The sequence below is a fragment of the Lepidochelys kempii genome, chromosome 4, assembly GCF_965140285.1.
Source record: "Lepidochelys kempii isolate rLepKem1 chromosome 4, rLepKem1.hap1, whole genome shotgun sequence".
NCBI classification, from domain to species: domain Eukaryota; kingdom Metazoa; phylum Chordata; order Testudines; family Cheloniidae; genus Lepidochelys; species Lepidochelys kempii.
In genome coordinates this window covers 54,722,819-54,750,133 of record NC_136383.1, presented here as the reverse complement: position 1 = coordinate 54,750,133, position 27,315 = coordinate 54,722,819, and the positions used below count along the sequence as shown (strand labels likewise).

The 27,315-nt window shown below is 39.6% G+C and overlaps 1 protein-coding gene across 1 annotated transcript in view; it reads left to right on the top strand.

The window, feature by feature from the left end:
• TTC29 (tetratricopeptide repeat domain 29) overlaps positions 1-27,315 on the top strand; it is a 359,710-nt gene that overhangs the window by 199,565 nt on the left and 132,830 nt on the right. The window contains exon 4 of the mRNA XM_073341296.2: positions 3,595-3,818. Coding sequence (XP_073197397.1) covers positions 3,595-3,818 — 224 coding nt within the window. The remainder of the gene's footprint in view (positions 1-3,594; positions 3,819-27,315) is intronic.

Here is a 27,315-nt window from a genome sequence, read left to right as displayed (position 1 = left end):
TTTGATAGTCTGTCTGTGTGACATTGAGAACAGTAGTCAAATTCACTATCAGTGTATGAAGTGCAGCCCCACTGACTTCATTAGAGTTGTTCCGATTTATTCACACAGTGTATTTGACTCAACATTTGTACTTTTCTTTGTTCTGCAATAGTATGTTGTGGCAGTGGAAGTTGCTTGATTAACATGATCTGACTGCAGTTTTGCCAGATTTCCAGTAGATGCCCCCAGAGACCATTCAACCTATTGACAAATTATTATTACAGTTACAATCCAAGTTCTTTTCTTTTTTTTTCCTACTTGGTTCTCAGTGAGTCTCGAAGTGGCCTAAACGTTGACAGGAAACCTCAAACCAGAATGGATAGAATGTAGACAAATAAGTTTTATAGTTAAATAATAACATCTTGCTATGCAGTAAGATTCACTATGGTCAACATAAATTTGTTTGTTTAAAAAAAAAAAGCAGACTATTCAGGTAAAAGTTCACAAGTAGTTTTAAAAAATCACTGAACTGTGTGCAGGATATTTTATTTCAATTGATAACTAATGGTCAATTATTGAAAACATGATCAATTTGATTTAGTATCTCTGTTTGTTCCTGTGCACTACATAATGTTATAATGAAACATATGCTTGGATATAAACAATAATGTTGGTAGGGATCTTTAATTCATCTTAAAATGTAATCCGAAGATTACCTTCCTTGTCTCCACTACATGCATGTTAAAAACTAACATGCTTTACTACAGAACACTGACATTTTCAACAGGAATCCTGTTGATAATTGAAAGAATTTCAGTATAATTGTCAAATGATCCCTTAGATTACATTCATAAAATGTATCCCCACAATGTGAATTTAAGGCCATTATAACTCATGCATGATTCATCACTTGTGGTTTATAAATACTTTACAGTAATTTAAAGAGGCAAAAGTGTTATGCTGCTCCATGCAGTAATTTCTGTCCTTTAAGTGTAACTTTGTCAGATAAACTAGCTCTTTTTTATTATACTGTAGTTGAAATGTTATTACTGTAGGTAGGCTTGTTATTGGTACAATATACAGTTATACAATTATCTTCCCCTGAGAAAAACTAAATATTAAGTACAGTGAGGTCACTCCAGCTGTAATTTAGTTTCTTTTCTTTTAGTTAATTGGCATAGCCTTTTGCTAGAAAATTGGTGACACAAATTGTAGTTACACCACTGTCTTCATCCTGCATGTAAATGTATTAGTTTGCAAATGATACTTCTCATTTGAGAAAATGTGCTTTGACCTTAAGTAAAATGCATTTGTCTAACGAGATTAGCACACTTGGCTGCGTCAATTTTATGCTACTCTATAAATACTAGTATAATTTTCAAATAATTATGATGGAACCTACAATTGAACTGAATAATGTTTTGACTAGTTACAAATATATTTTATATATTTGTTAAATGATGGCTAGTTATTTTATCTCCGCTTCCTAAATTACTTTTAACATTCACTACTCTTCCCCCCTCTTCCCTCAAAGCTTTCACTACGCTCAATTATACTAATTTAGCGTTCACTGTTATTGAAGTCAGTGGGATTTCCTCCCACCCCCCAATTACTCTCCACAAGCATAGGTGAATTACTTATGCAGGATCAGTATGCATCAGTGGAAGAACAGATCCTTTATTAATGGCTTTTATTTTTATTGTGTTAATGGAATATAAACAGCACAGATCATTGACACTTAAAACTTATTTTAAAACTTGCCTGCTCCATTTTGACTTAAATAAAAAGGTGTTTACATAATTTTCATTAGTATAGAACTGGAAAATAACTACAGTAGTAATGAATGGAACAGAGACTGGACCAGCCACAAAAAGGAAATCCGTATGCTTTCCACTATGGAAATGAAGATGTTGTAATGGTCAAATGATTGATTGGACACTCCTTGTTGAGAAATGAAATGAGGTTGTAAGGGGCATACTGCAGGTTGCTCCAGTTGGAGACAAGTTGAGGTAGGTTGGTATGAGCTATGTTAGTAGGATGGCTGTTGCAATGATTGTCAGTGGAAGGCGACCAACAGGGAGACCAAAGACACAGTATAACTATCTGTATGACAGCTTGGCATACAGTCATGAGTAAGGCTGCAAGTCCTCACAAGTCACAGATTCCATGGCTTTCCGGGACCTCCGTGACTTCTACAGCGGCAGATGTAGCTGGCCCGGCGGCCCCCCCACCAGCAGCAGCAGGGGTCTCGTGCCGCTGAGCCGCCCCTTCCCCCAGCAGCAGCGGGCGTCCTGGGCTGCTCCCCCTTCCCCGAGCAGCAGTGGGCGTCCCGGGCCACACACTCCCCCCCGGCCCATCCCCCCCAGCACCAGCCAAGGTCACGGACGTGCGCTGTCGCACCTCTTCCCCCCCGAGCACCCACAGCACTCCCTGGCCACCCCACCCCTCAAGGAACCCAAGATTTAGTCAGGGGTATATAGTAGAAGTCATGTATAGGTCACCGGCCATGAATTTTTGTTTACTGCCTGTGACCTGTCCATGACTTCTACTAAAAATATCTGTGACTAAAACGTAGCCTTAGTCATGAGTTTTGGAAGAAGGCTATAAAAGTTGCCAATACTGAATAGGGAAATGGCAAGAAAGAAGAGTTGTTCCTAGGCTAGAATTAGTCTTATTTTTAAATTGTTTAACATGAACCTCACTCAAAACCTGTTAAATGTACAGTAAACATCAGTTTTCAGAATTCCTTATTTTCTTTTATAGGCTCTGAAAATTTTGTAGTAAAAAAGATAGTCTTTTAATGGGAAAAATTGTTTGGGAATATCAGTAGCATAATACAAAAGCTAGAGCTTTGTCATTTTAGTGGGATAGAGATGGAATTTTACTAGAGGCCCAATCCTGGAAACTGTTAATTCTGGGCCCTAGATTGTTTCATGCCACTTGAAAGAAGTATTTGGATTATGTCCATAAATAATGTCTCAAAAGATGTATTACCTCTTGAAAATATTTAATTATGCATCTCTTTTTTTAATATGTATATCTTGCCCATGTTTATCAGTGGAATAACTTTGATATAAATTCTTCATTGTATCTCTGTGGACATGTCATTTGCTTTTAAAATTAGGCAGAAACTATGAAACTTCTGTATCACTAGCTAGTCCCAGATGAAGTCAGACACTGAACAGAGGCAAAATAATATGTAATGATTCTGTTTCTAACAAATACCAATCCACCATTACCTCCAGTAAAACTATTTAACATGTACATTGTTTTGATATGAAGTATGTGCTTATTTTTTCCCCTATGTAGATTAACTCAGTTGACTGTCCTGATTGATTTCAGTTGAGGAACACCAGCATATTTTATAATGCAGTTCCAGTAAAAGTACTTATAGATTACCACTATTGCTATATTCTGTTCTATAGTATAGGGTTTAGTTAAAAACCATTCTGTAAAAAATCCTGTGATTAAATGATTCAAATATTACCTCTCCTTTGTTGTTTCTGAAGTCTGCATTTGAAAACCATTGTAGTATCTTTAATTATGGGGGGGGGAGGATTGTAGAGAACATAAATACAGATTTAAAGGATTAAAATCAGTATTTCTTATTCCCAGTTACAGGAGTTCATACAAGAAGAACATCTGCATAGACATGCTGCGACAGGGTTATCACAAGTCCTTCTCTGAGCTCTTCACTCTGATACAGAAGTGGAATGCCTTGAGGGAGGCTTCAGGGCCTGGGTCAGCCATATGGCAGCAGAAGTCCCTGGAGGAGCAGCCTGATAAGCTGGATCAGCTTCACCATTTCCTGACCAGGGCTGAGGCAGCCCAACGAGCAGGTAAATGGAGGAATTGTGGGTAACAGAACAGCAGGAGCTGCAGCAGTGAGTGCCTGAGGGAAGATTCTAAAGTGTTTCATGTATGAATTTGAAACATTACTGCATCTTAGCACATTTCAGCCTTAGTCATCTGAGCTGTATTTATAGACTAAATGATAGGTAACTCTGAATTTCAACGCCACGGATACAGTGAGAGGTTCTGTGAAATAACTGGGAAAGAGCATCTAGAGTGTATTATGTCACTAGAAATCTTGAGATATATTTACAGCCTTGATAACATCTCAGTTATAACCTAGTTCATAGTTTCTTTATTTTTTTTTGTTTTATCTATTGATTTTAACAGCTATTTTTGTACTTTACTAGAGAAATATAACTTTTAAAACATTCATTTACGCTATCAATATTTTATAAATCTGATATTTTAAAACATAGATGCTGCTCAATGTGGTTACATTTGGAACTGAAAAAAATAAAAATGGATTGTAAATATGTCCAGTACAACATGATACACTGATGTGACATATTTTTTAATTAAAAGGTGTTTGTGAAGTCATAACTCTGAATTACTGTATTTTTGCTGTTGCCTAAAAATAAATTGTTATTCTATTTAAAGTATTCTTTTACTGTAAATACTAGATCATGCAATAAGTTTCTTTCTTATCCTTCATAATAGTAGGAGCTGAGGTTATATACATTTCCATTACACTCCACTAGTTTCAGTTTATATTTTTGATCATTTAGGGTAGGATAACTTAAAACAAGGTTTTGACAAGGAACATCCTTCATCTCAACTTTTTAGACAGGGCAAACTTTTTTTTTTTACGGACTTCTCCTGTAGTTGAATATTTTTACTTTAAAAACTGAATTTTAGGCCATTGTATTTATTCTGAATTGTAATTATAGCCAACAAACTCCACAATGGGCTAAGGTTCTGGAACAGCCTTCCAATGGTGTAGGGGAACAAACATCCTAACGAGTAGTAAGATGGAGCTTGATAAGTTTATGATTGGAATTGTATATTGTGGTTGCCTGTGATAGTATCAGACTGGATGATCCAGGAAGTCTTCCACTCCTATGTTCCTAAGACGGGTAAAAGTTAATGGACTGTCTTGGAGTGGGGATAAAGCCATCTTCACTTTGATGGAATACAAGAAGAAGAAATAGCCTTTTCACCTGGGCTGTCCTGATACAGGAATTTTGAGTATGATGCCTAAAAATAAAGGCTTCGACTGGACTTTATGTTGACTTATGGTGCATTTGTTTATTAACAAAATCAAAGTCCATGAGGGGAAGTGAGTTGTGACCCTATAGCGTGTGTGGGCTGTGTCTTAGAGCAGGTGGGTAAGGTAGGAAATATAACAAAATATTAGCATTACTACAGGTTTCAGAGTAGCAGCCGTGTTAGTCTGTATTCACAAAAAGAAAAGGAGTACTAGTGGCACCTTAGAGACTAACCAATTTATTTGAGCATAAGCTTTCATGAGCTACAGCTCACTTCATCGGCATCCGTAGCTGTAGCTGGAAAGCTTATGCTCAAATAAATTGGTTAGTCTCTAAGGTGCCACTAGTACTCCTTTTCTTTTAGCATTACTACAGTTAATACAATGTTGCACAATTTAAGGACCATAGCTAAGCATAACATTGTCTTCTAAAATTAAAAATACTAGAGCCAACCAAGATTTCGGGGAGGGGGATTAGTTTTAGGTTTATGCAAGTTTGCATTTGAAAATATAATTTTAATTTATAAATTAAATTCCATTTAGCCACATTGTTTAGATATTTTCCATATAACCATAGAGATGTAGGGCTGGAAGGAATTCAAGAGGTCATGTAGTCCATCCCCACCCCATGCTGAGACAGGATATAAGACTTGTTATATGTTCCATTTTGGATAATATCTCTTAAATGGTTTACCACTTATCTATAAATGGATGGTGCATGTTGTAACTTCTGCTCTGTTGCTGTAAGAGGTTGTTGGTTAACAGGAACAGTTGCAAAAGAAGTTTATTTTCCAGTGCTGTGGATTAACTAACCATATCTTAGAAGGTCAGAGGTGGGGATAAGTGAATACTGCTTTATGAAATACAAGGACGGTGAAAGTGAACTTGCCTCCCAAATCTTAATAATGAATAAACCCATGATTAAAGAGGCCTTTGGCTTCACAACCACTATTAGACATTCCGGATGCTTTTTAAAAATTCTCTAGCAGTGTTTGAGCTGAAATGGGCTATTTGGAATTCAGACACTTTTGTATTATATGATCTTACTACTTAATGATGGTCATGGAGTAAGAGCTGCTGCTGCCAGATTTAGAAGTTTATAACTCCTCCAGATTGATTGCTAACCTACTGTGTTGATAGCAAAAGCTACGTATTCATTTGGCTGCTTTCTACATCTCAGTAGGAGAATTTGTTACTCTTGTTTTTACTAAGTTATCATAAGGACAGGACACCATACTGCTCAGAAAGAATTTTCTGCATGGGAAATACCAATATGCTGTACAAATCAGCATTGGAAGGGCAATCATTTTTGTTGCTTTCTCGGTTATGAATATTGTGATGGGTTGATTTTTCTTTAGTGTTTTGTAAGAATATGTGTTTAGTTTTTTCATGTCCTTTATTGCTATTGCCTGGTGATGTATTTCTGGCTGGTGCGATGTTTGCTGATGATAGACATATAGTTTAGATAAAACTGAGTCTAGCCTGACGCAAACCAGAAAAACTACTTCTTTGCCATCTACCTGTTTGTTTCATTTCAAGTCTGAGGTGCTGCTAATCAGTAATCATAGCATAGCTCTTCTGAAGAAGCACAAGCCCAACATGTGTGTGAAAATGTTTCCTCATTACTGTGGTGTCCCGGTTACCAAAATTTCTTACTTTACCTAGCAATTTGAAATGAACAAGACTACGTGGCATGGATCCTCAGTGTTCTGAGAACAGTGATTCCAAACAGCTAATGGATACCTTTTGAAGAGAGCTCCCTGATTCTGGTGACGTAACAGATGATTTTACTCATACATGGACTAATATATAAGCAGTGTTAAGGTACAAGCTGTGATATTAGCATCAGAAGAAGCAGAACATTTTTTTTCTTTTCAGCTTTTGGCAAACTGATCTTTGGTTTCTTTTTAGCACCTGTTTTCACCATATGTTCTTCTCACTGCTTTTTGCTTAGTCAGTTTGTGTTGCTGTTGTTAGTATGCCATATCTCTAAACTATTGGTTTTGTTACCATCATCAATAAAAGGCACATGTTCCCTGACATTGTAAGAGTCACCCACCATGTTCTCCATATTGCTCCTGTTAATATCAATATACATCTCAAGCTTGTTTGTTCTTCATATCATTACAAAAGAAATTGAAGAATGCTTTACCATTCCTATTGCATGAATCAAAAAATGAGATGTATCAGTGCATGTTTTGCCAGTGTTACATTTGTTATGTACCATTTACCATTGCTCACAGTCAGTGAATTTTTGTTTTAATTTTTACTGGCAAATTATGATGGGCCTTCAGATCTTACAAGACTGCAAGATGCTTCCTCCAAATCAGCCACCAAAGCAGTATCATGCAAGGGACTGGTTATCGAATCTGGCCCCTTTCACCACAATATCTGAGTACCTCCCAAGTATTTAAAAATAGAATTAAAAGAGAGATACTATTGTCCCTTGCAGCTTGTAGGAAAAACAGCTGACAGGGATTTATCTTTCCCTGGATTAAAACAAGAACCACCAGGAGAAACTGGAAGAGTTATAGGTGATATGTGTAAAAGTGCAGGCTTGAAGTTTTATTGATGATGATATTTCAGATGCTGCTAATTTGAAAGTAATTTACAATTATTCTCCTGACCTCAGCCTAACTACTGTGGGCCTACCTCATCTTTTTGCTAGGTTTGTTTACAGAAATAAAACAAAAAGTCTGGTCTGCTTCTTCATGTTATGTTTTTATAATGTAAGATTGTAATAAATAAATAGGTTGCTCTGGCATTCATCTATCCTTTCTGTGTGACATAGCACTTGGTGTAAACCTTTGCCGTTTGATATGCTTGTGAAAATACTATTAATATCTGTTCACTTAAAGCAAAATTGTGGTTGAGAAGCGGTATAGTACTAAGGATAGGTAGAAGGTGCACCACCTGAACAGTTGTATCTGGAGGCATACGTCCTTGAAAGGCAGACTTAGTGCATTCAAGATGTGCTGGCAAACAGTTGTTGTTGTGCCTTTGAAGAGGGACAGCTAGACTTCCCCTCTCACCTCTTTCTCCTACTTCCCTCCTCCCCCACCCCCGAGTTGTGCTGGTATGCAGTGAATATGAGGCCACAGTCCCACCCTTCTCAGCCATGCCTTCTCAGGTGCTGCTTGTACTGCCAGCAATGTTAGCTGTGGTTCCCAACATCTTCAAGTCAAATTATGGCTAACCCCCAAATAGGTGCACTGACTGAGAAGAGTTCCTTGCATTCTTTTCCTTGGTATAGTGCCTGCCATAATTTGGCTGGCTATTTGTGTGTGTGTGTGTGTGGAAGCAACATTTACTTAAGAAATCTTTTACTTTGCTTGGATCTAGAACTTGTTAACAGCACCCAATTAAAACATACTAAGGAGAGCACCCCACCTCTGTGACGAAGTGTCTGACCCATCCCTACTATAAATAATGTAAAAGAAAATAGAGCCCAAAACACTGGATTTTAAGAGTTGCTGTGATCTTACATGGTGCATGTTGCTGACCCTGTAAACAGCTCTGCAGACACTGCTATCTTTTTTTATCATCTTTGTTCATTTATGCTTTGGGGCTATGTAGGCCCCATTTAGGCTAACTAACTCATTTGAATCAACTCCCCAAATCACACATTTATTTTTTTAAGTACATAAACAAATACATACATTTTTATTTTACTATTATTTTACTATTATTTTACTATTTTACAAATTATACCGTAAAGGATCACAGTGTTCCTGCCTTGATGAGTTTACAGTCTAGCAAGATAGGCAACACACACAAAGGTTTAGCAGTTGATACTAACTTAAACTTACGTTTTTCTCCAATAGTAGGGTGGAGACAGGTTTTGCCAATAAGTTAGTATTTGTTGACTTCACAAAATGCCTTTTCAGGAGGTATATGAATGAAGAAAGAGTGGGCACATGATGCATTGTTATTGGGAGGTTATACCTCTGTCTTCCAGGAAAGATATTAACAGTTACGAAGGACTTACTGTTGAAAAGGCTTCGGCACCATACAATAAGAAACTTTCCAATAAAATTTCAACCTGTGTCTTTGGCTGATTTAGATATACTGCAATAACAATGTTGCTTGTGGTATTTAGGATGAAACCAGAAAGTGACTGTGTGAACCAAAAATAATAATAAATTTAAAACGTGAAGATATCTGAACTTCAGAAAAGGATTGGTTGTAGAAGCTGTGGATGGTGGACTTTTTTTTCTAAACAGGTTTGTCCCTCCCTAATTTCTACTGTTACATAGAAACAATATCAGAATGAACAGTTAACAGAGACTGATCAACAGTAAGTGAAAGTTCTAGTTGCCTTGACTACCTCTCAATTCTCTTTTACTACTCATGGCAGTGAAATGGAACGCGGTATTGTCTGCCTGCTATGCCGTAGTGCCCTTTCATTGACTCAGTCTGTAACTCCTAATTTAGTGAATTTCATTTAGTGAGAAATTTCTGTCCTGTTGGCAGCCCTAAATAGTTTAAAATCTTTCCTTTCTTGTGACTACCACTCAGTGCCAAGGTGACTTTCTCTTTCCAGGGGTTCCCCAAGTAGATCAATTCCTGGAGGTTTCCAGGCCAGAGCTCCTAAACACCTCCAAGTCACACTGATATCCCTTGGCACCTCTCAATCTTCTCATTAGTTTACAACAGTATCCTTACTAGGCATTCTGGAGCCCCTTATAGATCCTCTAGGAGCTGCTCTCTTCCCACAAACAACCTAGATCCCCCTCACCAGTTATATCTCTTATTAGACCACTCAGGGAAGTAGACTTCCCAAGGGAATGGTGGAGAAAACAACTTGAGGAAAAGGCACAGGGTCAGGAGGAAAAATCAGAAGAGGACTCTCTCCAGGATCCACAGGAAACTTTTTAACCTCTTCTGGCTGACTACACCTAAAGATGTGTCGTCTTCCTCACCAAGTGAGGCAGTGATATCTGCTCCAGTGCCACCTCCTGATGATTTCAGGACTTTTCAGGAGTTGCTAGGAAGTCTAGCAGGCACTCTGGAATTATCTTTGTTAAGGAGAAAGCACATACATTATTTAACATTACCAGTTCTAATTTCCCAGACAAATTGGCAGTGCCAATAAGTAGTCTTAAGAGTCTGCAAAAGGCATATGGCAGACTCCAGCTTCTGTACCTCCAATATCAAAATGAGCAGAGAAAATACACCAAGTCCTTCAAAAAAGATTTGAATACTTCTAATCGTATGTGACTCTTGTGTCTCTAGTGGAAAATGCAGAACAGGAGAAATCCAAGAAGACAAGGCCATGTAAAACCACTTCTAGTAACAACGCTCTCAAGAGTCTTGACTGCACAGGCAGAAAGGCCTATTCCTTAGCATCTCTTCAACTCTAATATCCAGCTAGTCACTCGGTATGACGACCTGACCTAGGACAAAGTAGCACCATTTGAGAAGCTCCCACAGTACGCAAGGGTTGATCAGAGATCCATCATTTCAGAGTGACAACTAACAGTGCAACTTTGCTCCAAGCAGCCCTCGGTGCCTCTCATACAGCAGCCCATTCCATGACTACAGCTATCACCATGATAAAGATCATCCTGATTACAGTCCTCAAGGATTACCAAAGAACTCCAAATGATTATCTAAGATCTTCCTTTCAAAGCTCACACACACACACGAATCATTACACTACCTAAAGGGGATACACTGAGATTTATGCATCTGCTACCAGGGACAATTCAGTCAGCAAACTTCTTTCTTTCAGCAACAGAAGCCTTCTCATTGTACTGCTAAAGGGGAAGTCTCACTTTCCCTCCCTCTTCTATTACCATCACTCTGCATCATCTTCTGAGTAGGAGGTTTGACATTCTAGTCAAGAGCTGTGGACCAATCCCAGTAGACCATCCTTGTCTCTTTTTCATTGCTGCTTTTCCATTTTTCTCTGGCATGGTTTTAAAATTACTTCATATTGATGGATATTAGAAATTACCAAAGGCTGTTCTATTTGATTCTAATCCTTTCCCTGAACCTTGACCTTCAGAAAGCTTACTTTCATATAGCAATTCATCTAGCCTACAGAAAATATCTGTTTTATAGTGGGACATGACCACTGTCAATACAGGATTCTACTTTCCGACCTGTCTACAGCTCTGAGGGTATTCACAAAACGCATGTCAGCGGTAGCAGCCTGTCTGAGACAGGAAGGAATACATGTGTACCCATATATGGACAAGTGGCTTCTGAGAGGGAAATCCCACAGGAAATATTCACAGTCCTCAACCTGTTCCACTCCTTAAGACTGAGAATGAATTTCAAGCCATCCCTCACTCCTTCTTAGCCCATAGAATAAAGGGTTTTTTCTGGATTCCAAGTTGGTAAAGGCATTCCTCTCTCTAGAAATGATTTCAGACTATCCATATATGAGAATCCTGGCAACAGTAAGACTCTGGCTCAAACTATTATATCACATGGTATCATGCACTTATGTGATACCTCTTGCCAGATGTGTCCTTTCCAAATCTGGCTGAGATCTGTTTATCAACCCAGACATCATAGACACTCAGCTCCTGAATTATCTTCCCTGGATAGATGGACAAACCCACAGATGGGCTGCAAAGGTGTACAGTTTTGTACCCCATTTCCCATTGTGACACTGATTACAGATGTGTCGACAGCAGATTGGAGACCCAATCTAAAGCACCTACAAATTCAAGGCATGTGGTTCTGGAAAAGGTTGTTGCTCCATATCAGTGTGCTGGAACTCCAGACAATTTGACTGGCCTGCAGAGCCTTCCTGCTGCTCCTGAAAAGAATCACAGTGCAGATACTGGCAGACCACAGCACTGCAACATGTTCTATCAAGAGGCAGCGGGTGCCTGTCAAGAAGCAACAAAAATGGTGCCATCTTGATAGGATAACTCCCATGGCCCTTCACCTATGAGGACCAAACAACTATCTTGTGAATTACCTCAGCAGGCAGGTACTCTACCAACCACAAGTGGTTGCTGAAGTAATCTATTCTCAAGCCTGTATTCCACAGATGAGGCTCCCTTGTGACAGGCCTATTAGCCACCAGCAAGAACAAATGCATCCTTTTCTGCTCCAGAACAGGTACCAGCTCAGGGTCCCTCTAGGATGCTTTTCTCATCCCTTGGTCTCAGGACAGCCTCTTGTTGACTGAACTCCCCACCAGTGTCGTAGAACTGATAGAAGAGTACACTAGGAGTTGGGGCCCATTTATTCGTGTTATTTTAGCCATTTCTTCATCCACCTGCTGGCTATGCTGTCAGTGGCACATTTACTTCCTCAGCTTGAACTATCAGGCTTCTAGCAGGTCTGTCAGTACATTTACATTTAACTGCCATTTCAACTTGCCACCCTCCTGTTCAAACCTACAGTGTTCATGAATTCCACTGTGTCACAGTTTTTAAAAGATGTGGTTCATGTTTATCACTCTATGCAGAAGCCTCTGACATCCTAAGACCTTAATGTAATTCTTCTAGGGACCCTCCATTTGAACCCTTATCCAAGTGCTCTCTTCACTGTCTCTCACTCAAAACCATTATCTTTATTGAAAGAGTGGTTTCACAATTACATACCTGACTCTTTCAACTTTCTGTTTCCATTCAGATGGTATCTCACTACTTGGTCAGTACTATCACCCATTTGATAAGTGTGTTTTGATGAGAAATGGTAATATTGTATTAGTTTTCTATTCTAGTATAAACAATAAAACATTTAATATATATTTCCTGATGGCAGGAACACATTTTACAAAAATAGAGGGGTATAATGACTGACCCACCATATGGGAAATTTTATATCTTAGTTACCTTATGTGATGGGGCAAGGCCAGATGGCTAAAGAAAAGTAGTGGGAGATAGATATATTAGCTCCAGGCTAAACAAATCCCTGGTACCCAGTTAAGTGAAATGGAAGCTGCTCCAGGTCAATTAAGACACCTGGGGCCAATTAAGAACTTTCCAGAAGGCAGGGAGAATGCTAGGTTGATTGGGACACCTGAAGCCAATCAGGGGCTGGCTGAAACTAGTTAAAAGCCTCCCAGTCAGTCAGGTGGGTGTGCATGTCAGGAGCTGTGGAAGGAAGTTGCGCTGTTGGAGAGGCTGAGTAGTACACACCATATCAGGCACAAGGAAGGAGGCCCTGAGGTAAGGGTGAAGTGGAGCTTGAGGAAGTAAGGGCTACTGTGGGGGAAGTAGCCCAGGGAATTGTACATGTCATGTTTCTAAAAGGTCAGCTACCCTAGCTGATACTATTAGGGTCCCTGGGCTGGAGCCCGGAGTAGAGGGTGGGCCCGGGCTCCCCTCCCCCCACCTTTGCCCCCTGATTAATCACTGAGACTGGGAGACAACAGAGACTGTGCAAGGAAGGATAACTTCTCCTCACCGCCCTTGCTGGCTTATGATGAAAATGGCTCAGAAGACTGTGACCCTTGTCTCGAGAGAAAGAAGGGTTACATAGAGGGTCACAGTGAGCCTCTGAGGCTAGCGAAATCCACTAAGAAACGCGGGACCCACGGAGGCAAGGACAGAGCTTTGTCATACTAATTTCTAATATTTTTTCCTCATGGGATTGTAAAAATTCACTCTGACTAAATCAGCTGTCATTTGTTGTTGTCAAACTAACCTCGGTACATTCCTAGATTTGAAAATCCAAGACTTTTAATCTAGAAGAAAATAAGGCTTTTGAAAGTCCGTCTTTGTTGGATGTGCTTTCTTGTGACACCAATGCATTTGATCAGCTTCTGTCCAAGACAGTTATTCAGAAATGGTTGTCTTTGTGCACTTCTCATTGTTATTCACTGGCAGGATTGTCACTGGAGGGTCAAATTAAAGTTCATTCAATCAAAGCTGCGGCAGTAACAATAGTCAGCCTCAGGTCAGTTCCATCTCTTGAGATTTGTAGGGCAGCTACCTGAAGTTATTTGCATAATTTTACGTAATATTACTGCCTCGAAATTTTGTAACAAAGAGTTTAAAGGCAACCTATCTATATCTAGGGCTCTTTGCCCAATTGAAAGTTCAAACTCGCCTTTGCCTTTTCCCATTTTTGTCCTTCTAGTAGTACCTCTTTTGTCTGTGTATATTATGTATATTGTGGTATGTTTCAGGGTTTTTTACTTTGATATAATTAGTTTATAATGTGTAGTGTTATATTCTTATACTTCCAAACCTATTAATAGCCAGTATTTTTGTGTGTGTGAATATTACTACTATTTCAAGGTGACCTCTGCTTGTTTCTTTTTCCAGAATGATCTTTAGAAGCCATCTGGAAAGCAGTGCCCACTGGGGAACACAAATGCCCTCATGTAGTAGCAAATAGTTAGTATCTGATTATAAAATGGTTGTGTGGTCCCAACCACTTGAGTTGCTTCCTTTCAAAGGCCAGTTGCAGGGACCTTCTATGCCCAGAGCCATTCTGAGAGATTTTGAGCCAAAGTGCCATTCATTTCTAGTGTGTTGTATAGTTAGTAAATTTTAGGTCATTTGCACTGTTGGACATTTAGTTTTTGTTCTGGACCTAGGTACTCAGATCATCTAGACATGGCTGATCAGGCCTTCAAGTATTGGGACAGATTTAAGTGGTATGTATCAAATCTATCACTTGTTACCAGAGGCTGGCTACCACAGGATGATTGTCCCCTTTAAGAGGGAATGGGTTCTAGTGCACTTGCAACTGATTACCTGCTGTTCAATTGGGCTTAAGGGAAGATATCTGTGCACTATAAAGGGAGAGATAGCAACTGGGGAAGCTGAGAGAGGACAGCTGCTGCTGAAAAGGCTCAAGAAGAAAGCAGATAGGGAAGCTGCTAGAGGAATGGCCTCAGAATCTAGCAAACACAGGCCCACAGGGGGGCCTGTACAACTCCCTGACCTCAAGGAGAGAGACGGAATCTGCAGAGTCTAAGAAGGGCTGATGACTAACTGCCCATCAGAGAGGTTTGGAGCCAGACAGCCCCTCCTCCCTGAGGTCTCTCTCCCCCTAAAGGGACCAGTCACTCTGTGACAGTGGTGGGTGGGGGTGTGTGTGTGTGTGTATGTATACATGCTGCTTGTTCTCACTGTGCTTGAGTAGCGGGCCTACACATATTGAGCCTGCAATCAGAGGCTCTGGAAATCCATGCCTTCTTCACTAAAGAGGTTTATAAGTCCAGTCCCTGGATCCAACATCAATTGAGCTGCCTGTTCCTATGAATAGAGATAGCAGGTTATCTTCAGCTTCAAAGACAGGCAAGTTGCGGATGACCCCTGGCAACAAAGAAGTTTGTACCAGATAGAGGTCCAGGGCTCTAGTACCTAAGTTTTCTACAGGCACTAAGGTCTCATTGGCATCAAGAACATCAGCTCAAAGAAGTGAACCATCCAGGGCCAATTTCACTGGTGCCAAGGCCAAATTCAGCTTCTAGGGATCCCTTCACTAGGGTGGCAGGAATTTCTCAGGTATCTAAAAGCAGCTACAAAGCTACCAGCTACAAAGCAGATACCTATTGATGTGTTGGATCTGCGGATTCCCTTGGGAATGGAGAGATTAATTTAATTGAAGCAAGCCAATGTGAGTACTCACTTGGTGTCAAGTAAGATAGTGTCAAAACATGAGACTGTCAATACAGAGTTCTCTGGCACCATGGGCTCAGTCTCAAGCAGGTTCTCTTTTCAAGGATGCTTTGGTTTCTCTCTCAGCTGCCTTCCACAAAGGCAAGAGAAAGAGAAGTGCTGTTGGGCCTTCAGTACCAGAGTTCTCAACAGTGTCCCTGAAGAGGAAGAGATATAACCATAAGGTCCAGGAACCATAAAGCTTAAGTTGCCTTCCGTGGCACCACCAGTGCCAATGGCTTCAGCTTTATCAATAAAGAAAAGGAGTATTTGTGGCACCTTAGAGACTAGCCAATTTATTTGAGCATAAGCTTTCGCGAGCTACAGCTCACTTCATCGGATGCACAGTATACTTTCCACAGTATGCATCCGATGAAGTGAGCTGTAGCTCACGAAAGCTTATGCTCAGATAAATTGGTTAGTCTCTAAGGTGCCACAAGTACTCCTTTTCTTTTAGCTTTATCAATGTTCCTGATACTTAAGATTCCTGGTTCCTTTCCTCCATCTGTAGTTTTTTAAGGACCTTTATCACCATGATCAAAGTAAATAGTCTTATTCTTGAGTATGCACTTTTCTGGGGAAGGTTGAGCCCAGTCCCATTGGAGCTGTACATTGTATTGGAGTCTCAATCAGGGCCCCAGTTCTGTGAATTTTTCAGGTTGGCTGTGAACCTAACATCTCAGAGTGCCTCAGTGCCCTTGTAGTCTTATTCTGTCAGGATCTAAAAGGAACTCTTTCTCAGTTTCTTCAGCCTCTTGGCTGAAGTCTGAAGTCTTGGCAAAGGTCAACAATAAAACCTACTTCTCTTCTTCATCCATCTGACTCTCCCAGAACACCTAGGATGTTTGTTTTCCCCACCTCCAGACCAATGCTAATATTTGTCCTTTCTATTTGTCAGTATTCTAGTCTGCCTGTTTGAGGAAAAGAAGGGGAGGAAAATTTGTAACAACCCCTCTTCTGATCAGCAAGAACAGTTTTGCTGTTGTATTTAGATGGAACATATGGGCTCAAAGTGTCAAAGATGTTAAGACCCTGTCATAGTCCAATATTAAATAGTGTTAAATAAGTGTAGGATATGGTATGCAGAGACCTCCGACTGCTTAGTACTGTGGCAAAGACACCATTAAACATCATTTTAACTGTTTATTAAAGATAAAGAAAAGAAGGCAAAACAGTTAAAGTATTTGAAATATAACATTTTAACACATCCGTAGTTCCCTTTTCCTTTAGCTGGAGAGAGTTTTTAGAAGGAAAAACACTCTTTTTAACAATCTGTTAGATGATATTAATGATGGGGAATAACTTTTATGTTCTTATGGGGAAAAGGAAAGAAATTAGTTGAGATGGACTGAAGCTGGCATCGCTGCTGCTGTTAAAGTCTGATCCTGTTTTTGGAAGACAAAACAAAATACACACAAAAGGGGAGAGAAAAGAACAGCAAAAATAGAAAATACAGTTTCTGGTTTTGACTCTCACTTGCAACCTCAGTGCTGGAGAAGCACAGGCACAGTACACAGTCTTATCAGCCACTTGGAGACTTGGAAAACTTGTACCAGCATTGTGCTGTTTAGGATATTGCTTTCAGTTGCTGCTTCCTGGTCATAGGCTTTCATCAGTCTTGCAAAATATAAAGTCTTGACCATCTAAGCCAGACTCTTATTAGACAGAAGGAAAAAGGAGAGGGATAGGAAAGAGAAGAAATAAATTGGGGAAGGAAAAAGACACATGGTGTGGGGAGAGGATATATGCAAAGTCACACATCCCAGGTGGTGGCTGAGATTCAACTGGAGCCAGTAGAAATGGCAATGCCATCTGGGCCCCTCTCAATGGGCCAATCTGTTGAAGATATTTCTCAGGATCAGAATGACGAAGGCCTGGGGAACCAAGAGATGGGTTGCGTAGAGCTATGATAGTGAAGATCTCTTTTAGTAGGCCAATTTTAGTTCACTGATTTTTGGTCTCTCACTGTCTTATTTAACAGGTATGATCTTAACACAATCCTTGAATTATATCAGTAGGCCTTTTTGTGCGGACTAATTCACTCTTTCTTTCTCCATTTTGTACCTTTTTCCCATCAAAATTTGTGATTGTAGGTTATTTATAAACTTTACTCAGTTTTTACAATTGAGCTCGCAATTAGGGTAAATTTGAAGACCCAGTTATCACAATGCTGCTACTTCAACTTTCTCTGAGGATTTGGACCCTTCAGCTCATTCATCACTAGACTATTTAAGACAGTTCCAGGAGTTGCTAGGACATAAGACAGAGGCTCTGGCACTGGAAATATCAGCAGTCCATGAAAAGACACTCATGGCTATTCAACATTGTAGAGCCTAACAGAAAGAAACTCCCTTGCCCCATTACTGTTAGACTGCTGGGCTCTGTTAAGAATATCCTCAATCCCAAGCACATCTGAGAAGTTACTACATCCTGTGGTTCCTAACCTACTATACTCCTGATTCCTGGGTAGTCTGTTACCAATGAAAGGGTGAGAAGTTCCAGCACAGGTCAGACCTTCCTATCAGATAAGCATGACAAAATATTTACATTTTGGGAAGGAAAGTGTACTTTCTGTATGGCCAGACATCAGTTTCATCTTTGGGAGCAATGCTCCCCCTAAATGACCACCTTCCTGAGTAGCAGAAAAATTCAGAAAAATTGCTGGTGATTGAGGAACAAGAAGTGACCAAGAACATTCTGTGAGGTAGTTTGAGGCTTAAGACATTCTGGCTCAGATGTTTCTTTAAGGTAGTACTCCTTGCTTATATAAGTGAACCTTTCTCCTAAAGCTCAGGCCTGTGTTGAAAATTTGCATTGCGGGTGAGGTGCTTTTTCAGCCTCAGGAGAGAATGAAAGACATCAAGTTCACCACAAGATCACTGAAACTCCTTCAGTAATGTCAGATGAGAAGCACCTCAACATTCCTGTTGTGGTATCAGAAATCTTCCTTGCCATCCTTAGCTTTCAGCCTCAATATCAGAAGAGGCAGAGCAATGGAAAACATCTAACAAAGACAGCTGCTTCATCTTCTGCTGTTTGTCTTTCTCAGAAAAAAAGAATGCAAATTTGATACATTGGCTGAAAACCCAAAGCCAGTTTTAACTTCTGATTTCTTCTCTTTACCTCTCCCTCTTATACACACTGTTTGGGCACTTGTTTGACACATTTTGTTGTGGATTTACTATGAATTCTTGGGTACTCAACATCTTTCAGTTTAGATAGGTGGTCCAATTCCACTCCAGGGTGCCTCACAAAGTACTATAGGCACCATGCTAAGTAATTTTTTTTTCTCCTTTGTGACACTGCCCCTATGTAACCAGATTTTAAGAGTTGAATGCCTGGCCATGAAACTTTTTTGACTTTCAGGGGTGTGTGCACACTGTCTTTGAGCCCAACATTTTGCTAATTGATGGTATGAACATCTCATCCCTTCTAACTGCCTGTTGTCTCTTCTCTACCTCCAGAACCTTTAGAATTTGAACTCTGTGCAGCAAGAGGAAGGGTCACCGTAGCTCTTTGGAAACCATTCATTCAAATTTCAGAGAACACAAGTTACTTTGATAACCCCATTTCATCTTAAAACTTCATAGTTTAGAGGTTTACTGTGTGTGTTGTGGACTTTCAGATCATGGCTTGATGAAATATCTTCTTCCTGGGTACATATAAATGTATTTACTGTTAATTAAAATATCCCCCACTTACCAGACTTGGGCATCCATCTTCAAATGAGCTTGTGTACTGACAAATGAAACCTTGGAGGCATATTGAAGATACTGAGATCTGGGAGTAATTTTGGGGTTTCTCTATTTTAGTGTTTTTAAGGAGATTGCCAAGGACACCCAGATTTTGGGATGGATGATACTTCATTTAGCATAATAGAAATCTAAATATCATATATATGTAGGATCTAGAAACCCCATTATAGACCGTTTTTGTTGTTCATGAATCATGTTAATTATAGAACACAGACAACAATAACCTTAATCTAAAATGCAGCATTCTGAGAATTCTGATGAAAGTTAAATAATATTTTAGAATCAAAGAGCTGGAAGGGACCTGTAGAGGTCATGAAGCCCTGATTGACACAGGACCAAGTAAACCTAGACCATCCCTGATGGGTATTTGTCCAATTGGTTCTTAAAAACCTCCAGTAATGGGGATCCCACAACCTACTTTAGAAGTGTATTCCAGAGTTTTATTACCCTTTATAGTTAGAAAGTTTTTCCTAATATCTAACCTAGAACTCTGTTGCTGCAGATTGAACCAATTACTTCTTGTACTACTTTCAGTGGACATAGAGAACAATTCATCACAGTCCTCTTTATAACAGCCCTTATCAAATTTGAAGACCATTATTAGTCCCTTCTCGGTGTTCTTTTGTTAAGAATAAACATGCCCTATTTTCATAGGTGGAATTTTCTAACCCTTTATTACATTTGTTGCTCTCCTCTGCACTCCCTCCCGTTTGTCCCCATCTTTCCTAAAGTGTGACACCCAGAACTGGACACAGTGCTTGAGCTGAGGCCTCATCATTGCTGAGTAGAGCAGGACAATTACTTCCCATGTTTTACATATGATGCTTTTGTTAATTACTCCAGAATGATATTTGCTGTTTTTTGCAACAGCATCACATTGTTGACTTGCATTCAATTTGTGATCCACTATAAACCTTGATATTTTTCAGTAATATTACCACCTAGTCAGTTATTCCCCATTTTCAGTTGTGCATTTGATTTTTCCTTCCTATGTGTGGTACTTTGCACTTGTCTTTATTGAATTTTACCTTCTTGATTTCAGACAAATTTGTCAAGGTCATTTTTGAATTCTAATTCTGGCCTCCAAAGTGCTTGCAACTCATCCCCGTTTGGAGTTGTCCACAGATTTTATAATCATACTCTCCATTCTGTTGTCCCAGTCATTTAATGGAAATATTGAATAGTACCTGACCCCACTAAATGCACCCTCCCAGTTTGACAGTGAACCGTTGATAACTGCTCTTTGAGTATGATCTTTCAATCAGCTGTGCACCTGCCTTACAGCAATTCCATGTAGATCACATTTCCCTGGTTTGCTTATGGAAGTGTCATGTGGAACAGTGTCGAAAGTCTCATTAAAATAAAGATATATTAAGTCTACTGCCTCACCCCATCCACTAGGCCAGTAACCCTGACAAAGAAGGAAATTAGGTTGATTTGGCATGATTTTGAGAGTTTTGATGAAGAATTGGGTTTTCAAAATAGTTTTTCCATGATCCCCTGACAAAGGATTGTCATCAAAGAAACCTTTGCTCTCTGGGAGCTTAGAAGTACTAATAGAGCAGAACTATAAGTGGAGGAAGCTAGGCACCTTCTCCTCCAGTGGCACATTCAAACTATGCCCCCAGTGACTCCATGTCAGTCTCTGCACTATTCCTGCGTCCTCTTCCCAGCTCCTCGACCTGTAAGGTTGAGAAGGGAAGACTAAGTTGTTCTGGACAAGCAAAGAGATGGGACACAAGGGAGTAGTGCAGGGGCAGTGAAAGGACTAACATGCAGCAATGTTTTCTGTGTCCAGATTAATCATTGCCAAGGAGCCAGAGGCAGTGGAGGGAGAGAACTGGACTATGGATAGGTGGGTACTGAATTTTTTTTTTAAATAAGGAAATTAACTGCTCCCAAACCTCCCTTAACACAGAGGTAAAATTGGCCACTGGTGCCTCATGCCCTACCAGCCATGATCAAACATCTGAAAATGAGGAATTTAAGGTATATACCAGTGCTACATCACAACCTTTACTCTGCCCTCTTTGAGTGATTCCCTAATATGCCAGTAACTTATATACTAGCACTCTTCCCTTACAGATGCTACAAAATACTTCAGGAACTGAGCATATGTGCACTGTAGGACACATTTAGGCTTAAAATATCTATGCAAGGTATCAGCCTCAGGCTCAATTAAAGAAAAGGTTTCAGCAAAACCTATTCGGTAGTTTCTGAGAACAAAGTTTGGATAAAATACATTGTTTTGGCTATGTTAAAAAAAATTCTTACTATCATTTGAAATTTGGCAAGGGGGCTGCTCTAAGTACAAGAGATCTGCCTTTTGCTGCTGCCATGAAAGTTCACATAAATTTGTCCCAGTTATGAGACTCTGAAAAATTGTGATTTTCAGATGCTCAGTAGAGATTTGTTAATTTGGCAGTTGTATTCTTTGAAGATTTTTTCTGTACGGGGCATGGTCTTGCACAGGACTGCAGGTATCAAGGACTGTTCCTGCAGTTGCTCATTTTGGTAGTCAGGGCCTGCTGCGGTGCCAGGTACCTCATTCAGTGCACAGGATGGGATGGTGCTCAGGGATTGCATTAGAGTCATCTGAGAATAAGCCCATTGTGGCATTACACCCTATATTCGTCATGATAATATTATTATAATATGAGTTTGGCATAATTATGACGTATTTCATGCAATATAAGGCATGTGAGATCACTGGAAAGGTTATGATTTACTGAATGATTATCATATTTATGTGCATGTACCATTTTTGTATCTGACATTAGGAATATTGTCTATGCATCTATTGTAAATATGCTTACACCTGGGAAAAGCCCACTAGGCAGAATTCAATCAATCTAGCTGTCTCGCTAGGAAGAGCCATTAGGGAAAACAATAGGTTTATGAAGATACTAATCACCCACTGAGAAGTCTTCCTGGTGATGCTACAAACAGCCTTTGAGTTATGGCTGCAGGGTCGCATGATCAAGTCACCTGATACTGGACGCCATGATAATATTAGTATTTTTCCACTGACCGGGGAAGGGAATCACACTGGAAGACAAAGGATTCCCACCATATGTAAAACCTATTTAAGGTAGGGGAATGACATAATCAGGGGTCCTTCTTCATGGTATCCCTGCCCAAGATGACTGCTATCAACATCTAAGAAACAAAGACTGAATGAGGGGAGAAGGACTGAGCCCAGGCTGGAAGGTTGTCTGACCTGTGAATGAAATATCTGAAGGTTTAAGCTGCAGGCAAGTGCAGATGGCTTTCAAGAATCTCTGCAATCTGCCTAAAACAACATTTAGGGCGAGAAATTACTACTTGTAACCAGTTACTTTAGTATCTTATGCTTAGATTACCCACCAAATAAAACAAAAATGTAATCTGCTTTGATCTGTTTGCTACCCCTTATACTCAATTAAAATCTATTTTTTGGAGTTAATAAACTTGTTTTTGTTTTGTCTAAAACCCAATATGTGGAATTCATAACTGGGAGGGGGGGCAAAAAGATGTTGCATATCTCTCTCCACATTGAGGGAGGGGGCAAATTTCAAAAGCTTATTCTGTACAATTTTCTGTGCAGTGCAAGACTATACAATTTTGGGTGTACCCTTTAGAGGGAGATGTGCACTTGAGTATTGGGCAATTCCTTAGCTGAGTCTTCCCATGCAGAGCTGATCTCAGCATCTATGTGTAAAACTGCAGCTGTGTGTGTGTGCAGCCTGAACCCTGAGGGAGGGCTTAGCTGGCTCGCCTCAGCAATACAGTATGAAGAAAACCCGGGCTGGTGGGTCAGACGGGCTCAGTGGTACCCCAGTTCCAAGTGGCACGTAATATGGGCCTGCACAAACTGAACATGTGCCAACAATGCAATGCAGTTGCAAAGAAAACTAATATAATTACGGAGTAATTAACAGGACTATTGTATGTAAGATATAGGAGATAATTGTTCCACTCTACTTGGCATTGGTGAGGCCCCAGCTGGAGTACTGAGTTCAGTTTTGGGGCACCACACTTTGCAATTTGTCCAAATTGTTTTTTAGAGAGTCCAGAGGAGAATAACAAAAATGATAAAAGGTTTAGAAAAGCTGTGAGGAAAGGTTAAAAAAACTGGGCGTGTTTAGGCTTGAGAAAAAAGACTTGCGAGAGGGACCTGATAACAGTCTTCAAATATGTGAAGGGCTTTTATAAAGAGGATGATGATCAATTGTTCTCCAAGTCTCCATGTCAATGGCTATTATCCAAGATGGGCAGGAATGGTGTCCCTAGCCTCTGTTTGCCAGAAGCTGGGAATGAGCGACGGGATGAATCACTTGATGGTTACCTGTTCTCTTCATTCCCTCTGGGGCACTTGGCACTGGCCACTGTCAGAAGACAGGATACTGGGCTTGATGGACCTTTGGCCTGACCCAGTAGGGCCATTCTTATCTTCTTATGACCACTGAAAGTAGAACAAGAAATAGTGGGCTTAATCTGCAATAAGGGAGATTTAGGTTTATATATTAGGGAAAACATTCTAACTATAAGGATAGTTAAGTATTGGAATAGATTACCAAGGGAGGTTGTGGAATCCACATCATTGGAGGTTTTTTAAGAACAGGTTAGAGAAAGACCTCTCAGAGATAGTAGGTCTTGCCCCAGTACAGGTGGATGGATTAGATGACCTCAAGTTCCCTTGCATCCCTAAATTTCAGCAAGCATTAAGTTCAGTCTTGCATTGTGAAATTTTAATATCTGTCTCTTTGAGCAGTATTAAGTAAATTATTACAACTTGACCATTTCCAGCTGAAATGACTAAAATCTTTATCCATTACATGAAGGTTAATAGTCGTTTGTTTGGGAATAGAAGAAAATGCTGAACACTGGAACTGAATTTGCATCACATTATAGAGTAAAATTTTCATTGAGGAAACACAATGATTGGGAATGGTAACACAACAAAGGACACAGGAAGCCTATTTGTGGTAACCAAGAAGCAAATGAATCTGTCAGAAGAATAAAACGGAGTAGCAGTGAGTTACAAGTGCTGAAAAGATAATTCAGAGTCACAGAATTTTTTGGCCTAAAAAAATAACAGAGTCTTCAAATGAAAATTCTGTGTATTTTAAAGGAAGCTGATTATGGAATCTTAAAAAGGATGGAAACTGTGAAATGTAAGAATGCATGTGGTATTCACCCACGAAAGCTTATTCTCCAATACGTCTGTTAGTCTATAAGATGTCACAGGACTCTTTGCCACTTTTATAGCTCCAGACTAACACTGCTACCCTTCTGATACGTGAACAATTAAGATAACTCTGAGAAAACAAACAGGAATGGAGAAGGCAAAGGTTGAATTTACAAGAGGACAGAATTGTTTAACAAGGGAAGTAAGTTTAGTTGTCAAAAGAAAACAAATAAATGGGCAGGAAGAGTGGAAGAAAAGAGAGTTCAGAGTGGCTTCAGAAAACATTAAACGGAAAAAATCAGCTCACATTACTCAAATTGGCCAGGATCAGATCAAAAATGAAAGACGTTAAAGCACTAGCTAAATGTGTCAAGGATGGCAAGAAAGATGAATGGGTATGTGATACTTGGAAAAGTCAGAACAGGGAATAGCACACATGAAGAATAAAAAGAATTCTGTTATATGCTACTTGCTGCAGTGCTTCATCAAGATTAACTTGAGGTGATAAAGAACTTAATCTTGTAAGCAGATAGTACAAGGCACTCGGAGTACTTCATATTAGCAAATATGTAATTCAAGTTTTGATTTTGAAATGAAAGATATAAAAATGGGGAGGCTGTGGAAAAAATCTCTTTCCTGGTTAGAACTGAAGCAAGGAGCTGTAAATTTTGTACAGAAGTAATTACTAATATCTTTTTGTTCAGACAGCTGAAGTGACTGACGTGAAAGTTATTATTTGCAATCCTTATATTAGTTCTTTACAGAGGTTTGACTTTTTTGGCTCCCCCTAAAACTTCTTTTGAAAAATGTACATTTAGGCTTGAGTTTCCCTGAGTTTCCCTGTTAGATCAGCTATTATCTGAAGGCTTCAGCATAGAATTTAATAATGTTTTGATGTGGTGTCCTGATTTCTAAGCTGTAAGGAAACATTTACACTCCAGGAGTGAAATCCTGGCCCCTTTGAAATCAATTGGATTTTTTCCACTGACATTGGGAGGCCCAAGATTTCACTCAGAAGTGGGTTTCCTTGTTGAGAGAGAAGTGGATGCAAGTTCAGGGTATCTGTTCCTATTCCTGCATGTAGATCCTGTCATTGCTTTGAGCACAAAAGGTAATTAACTGTAAAAACAACAGCAAAACTTACAACTCACAGAACTCCTGAACACCAAAGCAGCTGTGTTCACACCTTCAGCTAGCCAACAGTTTCTCTCACGAAACACTGTCTGACCTGCTGTGAGATATGCATGCAATTGTATCTGTCTTGGTCCCAGGATATTAGAGAGACAAGGTGGGTGTGGTAATATGTTTTATTGGACCAACTTCTGTTGGTGAGTGAGACAAGCTTTTGAGCTACACATCTCTTCTCTGTGTGGCTCGAAAGCTTGTCTCAGTCACAATTTGGTCCAATAAAAGATATTACCTCGCCCACCTTGTCTTCCTGATGAGAGAGATGTCTGTTTTAACTCCTCCATCTCCCCAAATACATTCAATTCCTTTAAGAATATGTTCCTGGGCTTCCACTCAGTCACCAGCCACATACACAACATATCAATCAAAATTACAATAGCATTTTAGTCAGTTGTCCAAATTTATCTCTGGCTTAAGTGGAGACAAATTCATTGCCTTATGTCAGCATTAAATTTGACCTGATATTTTTGCATCTGTGAATTAGAAAGAAGGGTTATATGTTCCGCTAATTAATTCTGTGGACCCTCTGAGCCCCTGAGAGAATAGGTGATTCAAACCCATGGTAAGAGGAGACAGTGTGGTAATTATTGTCAAAGTTCTTCAGTCCGATGCTTCTAAACACCAGATCATTAACCTAATTCAGCAGAGCATCGAGATAATCTCCTGTGATTTCTAACTGTACTCTTCTGATAGGAAATCTCTCCTATTTCATATAAGCTGTAACTTACAGAAATAAATAATACATTTGATAATATATTAACACTCCTTGGATTTTGGACTTGCAGCTAGCAACAGTTTAATTAAGCTTCATAAGGTGTCCAATGTGCAGTTACTTAGGTTGCTGAGAAGCTGAATAATGAATTACATTTCAAGAATCTTTATAAATTTTAGGGCAAGATTGTGACATACTGTTGGTTTGTACATGTGGAGAGAGCATACTCTGTGAGGCTGCTACTTCATCCTTACTTTCGCAGGTGGATGGAGAGTGGATGGAGCCCTTGAACGGTCCTCTGAGAGGGTCAACAAGCATGCAGACAAAGGAGATCCAATGGATATAGTGTATTTTGATTTTCAGAAAGCCTTTGACAAGGTCCCTCACCAAAGGCTCTTAAGCAAAATAAGTAAGCATGGGATAAGAGGGAAGGTTCTCTCATGGATTGTAACTGGTTAAAAGATAGGAAACAAAGAGTAGGAATAAATGGAATCAATTTACTGAAAGGTAAAAAGTGGTGTCCCCCAGGAATCTGTACTGGGCCCAGTCCTATTTAACATATTCATAAATTATCTGGAAAAAGAGATAAATAGTGAGGTGGCTAAATTTGCAGATGATACAAAACTACTCAAGGTAGTTAAGAGCTACAAAAGGATCTCACAAAACTGAGCAACAAAATGGCAGATGAAATGTAATGTTGATAAATGCAAAGTAATGCACATTGGAAAACATAATTCTAACTATACATACACAATGATGGGGTCTAAATTAGCTGTTACCACTCAAGAAAGAAATCTTGGAGTCATTGTGAATAGTTCTCTGAAATCATCCACTCAATGTGCAGCAGCCATCAACAAAAAGAACAGAAT